Genomic DNA, 3,112 nt, shown 5'->3' with positions numbered 1-3,112 from the left:
TATATAATATATATATACATATGTTAGATGATTAAATTATATAATGTTTAAATATTCGATAAGAACCGTATCAGCAGGATCAAGTTGTATCATCCTAACGAAATTAATTCCATAGTTACCAGACTCCCATGTGCCTGTTGTGAGCGAATGCCTCGTCCCGTACGACGACGCCTTTAGGTGATCCAGTGGTTCCACTGGTGAATAGGATGCATAATGCGTGGTCCTTTCCAGTCCACCATCCTTCTAGCACGATCCCTTCGGCACTGTTTCCTTCTTCCAGACACTTGTAGTAGTCAAGGACTCCATCCTGGCGGTTTGGACATATGATGGTAACCGACCAGTCCAAGCGGGACACTACCTCCTTCACCTTGTCTAGATAGTCTTCACCACAAAATACGACTTCGCTTCGGCAGATCTTAAAGAAGTACAAAATCTCTTCTGCAATAAACACAAAGAAAAAAAATATAATTTTATTTTAATTTATGATTCATAAAATAATAATATTAACGAAGAGCCCTCAAGGTTCAACAAACTGTTCATTAAACAGGGAATATAAAAAAAGCTAATTAATCTATGGCTTTGCATGACCGAAATTTTTATTAAAGTTTGAATCGGTAATCATTATTCTGAGAAGTTTGAGGTTAGCTGGATTAAAACAAGGTTCTCACCAGTCCAAAATCCACACGTTGATATTTTTTGAGGGACTGCAGTAACCTCCTCTGTAGGGGAGGTTATGAGAGGTTTGGTATATTTTGTATTAGGTTAAATGAATCAAACCTATAGCAGAGCAATGAGGATTAATTTTATTATCGCCTTGGTCATTGTCAACTAATCGAAATTCAATAAAGAGAGTCTATTACATTTATTTATAAATAATCTTATTAAAACAACGCAAAACATTGCAAGCAACCGCATGCTTTTAATTTTGTATTCTAAAAGTGGATCTTCTCTAAGCGTGGTCGAGAAATTAAACTGGATCAGATGAAAAGTGAAAGGCTTTATTTTATTTAATTAAATATGTATTAAATAAAAGGAATATTTCAATTCAGGCTCGTTGACAAGAGCTGCCACAATCTAAAAGGGGGCTCTACCCTTCTCTACAGGCTCCTGATTAATTTGGAAGAACCATTATCATAGACCAGAAATGACAAAGGACCCTTGTTAATTATAAAAACCTCATGTTTAAAAATTAAAAATGTTTATAGGGGCAAAAACCTAATTAAAGTTGAAAAGAATTAATCCTGAAACCAGCCCCAAGACAAATAATCGATTACTTACCGCCTTTAAGATCCTTAAGGGATTATTTCGGAGCGCATAGCCGGAGCCTACTTTGCACTGAGCAAACCCATTAAAACAAACATATTATTAATAATCAATATTTACAATCGTAAATACTATGTCCTCTTTTTACGGTTGAGTGGTAGATGTATAACAGTTATTAAAATATTGAAGTACACAATCAAAATTGTAAATACTCTAAGCTAAAGAGTTTTGTAATAAGATCCATCTGACAATGTGGATTATCATCAGGGAATGCATAGATCCTTTGGAAACTATATCGAAAATTATAGTCAATTAGAATACAATCCTTATCAAGAAGCGATAAGAAAGAAATAATCTGATTCTTGCAGATCGATTTTTCAGTGTCTTTATTTAAAATACTACCTACGTTAATTGACTAATTACTTGTTGTCAATTAATTAATATTACTGGGATCTTATCTATTATAAAATATTCAGCTGATGTAACTAATAAACGGATGATGAAATAATAAAGAGAGATGATGCAGCTACTTAAACTGAAAACAGTAATAACGAGATAAGGGCCCCCCTGCTCAGATGCCTGATAATGATTTCACAAAGAGCCTTTATCGAATCATATTAAAATCCCGACCTGTATGGATGTCATTTTTTATTTATTCTGGGGCTAGTCCCTTCAAAATGACAAACAGAAAATAAAAGTTGGGCCACAGGACCTTGGAATAGAAAGGAAAAAAACATCAATTATGAAATAATATTAAATCATTATGGCACTTTTTTAAGTAAAAAATTAAATATGCTACTTAAGACAAATATTTAATAATGTTCATACTTTAGCTTTGGAATAGATTTCAAGAATTGATTATCTAATTACAATATAACCAGAGATAAAATAATATTTCTGTTGAATATAAAAAACAAAATCTGTCTATTTCCAACTTTTAGTTGAATATTAGAAAATTAATTTGAATTCATTTGGATCTGGATGGACATGAAGTTCCATAGGGAACAAGGATCTAATAAACAGTGTTATCAGTAAGATACAGGGTCCTTCAGAGTCTACTGTCCAACCTGAAAATATGGATTATGAATATCAAAACAAGAAAAGGATTCCCTATGAAGGTACGTCCGTTAGCGCTTTATTTTGGAGATATTCATTCTTATGAGTTATTTAGGTTATAATATATAAATTAATGTGTGTTGCAACCACTTTAGTAAATGTAATGAGATGTAAACATTAACATTCGTATGAAATGCAGTTGAAAGTGTTTAAACCTTAAGTATTAAGACAGGCTGCTTGTTCCACTGCAATAGTAGCAGAACGACATTGGATATGTGTTTGGAATTTGACTAATGGATTTTTTTGACGTAACAAAAAAAGTAAATTTGAGCCCGCTCAATTATCTAATTCTTTACGTAGGAGAATAATTGAAACCGTAGTCAGTTTGGATTTTAAACTAATTAGAGAAAGTGCCATAAACTAAGTCTCGAAATTAAAACGCACGGTCAAACAGAGGACAGTGAGTGAACCATAAACGTATTCATACAAGGCACCAAACCTTTGGGTACAAGGCAATGCTAAATGAAATTATTCGCACAAGACTTAATTTAAACGAACATGAATTGGCAAGAGTTTAATTGCTACACTGAGATATTCCATTGAAATTTTCCAAAAATTATGTCTAATTTCTAATTAATTATGAGAGATAGTTGACCGTGGATGATAAATGAGGAGAAGATGGTTGGGGGTGCGGTCAATGAAAAACACAAATAAGTATGATTAACTTATTTTAATGTGCCGACGTTTCGGCTAGAGTTTCTAGCCTTCTTCAGGGCTAAAAACAAAACAAGAC

The 3,112-nt window shown here is 33.0% G+C and overlaps 1 protein-coding gene across 1 annotated transcript in view; it reads right to left on the bottom strand.

Annotated features, from left to right (window-relative positions):
• LOC106690720 (uncharacterized) overlaps positions 1-3,112 on the bottom strand; it is a 28,131-nt gene that overhangs the window by 18,328 nt on the left and 6,691 nt on the right. The window contains exon 3 of the mRNA XM_067052752.1: positions 120-438. Within this exon, the coding sequence (XP_066908853.1) occupies positions 120-438 (319 nt within the window). The remainder of the gene's footprint in view (positions 1-119; positions 439-3,112) is intronic.

This window comes from Halyomorpha halys, unplaced genomic scaffold (genome assembly GCF_000696795.3).
Source record: "Halyomorpha halys isolate HHAL.00 unplaced genomic scaffold, Hhal_1.1 Scaffold1839.1, whole genome shotgun sequence".
NCBI lineage: Eukaryota > Metazoa > Arthropoda > Insecta > Hemiptera > Pentatomidae > Halyomorpha > Halyomorpha halys.
The sequence above is the reverse complement of the archived record's forward strand: the minus strand, read 5'-3'. Positions and strand labels throughout refer to the sequence as shown.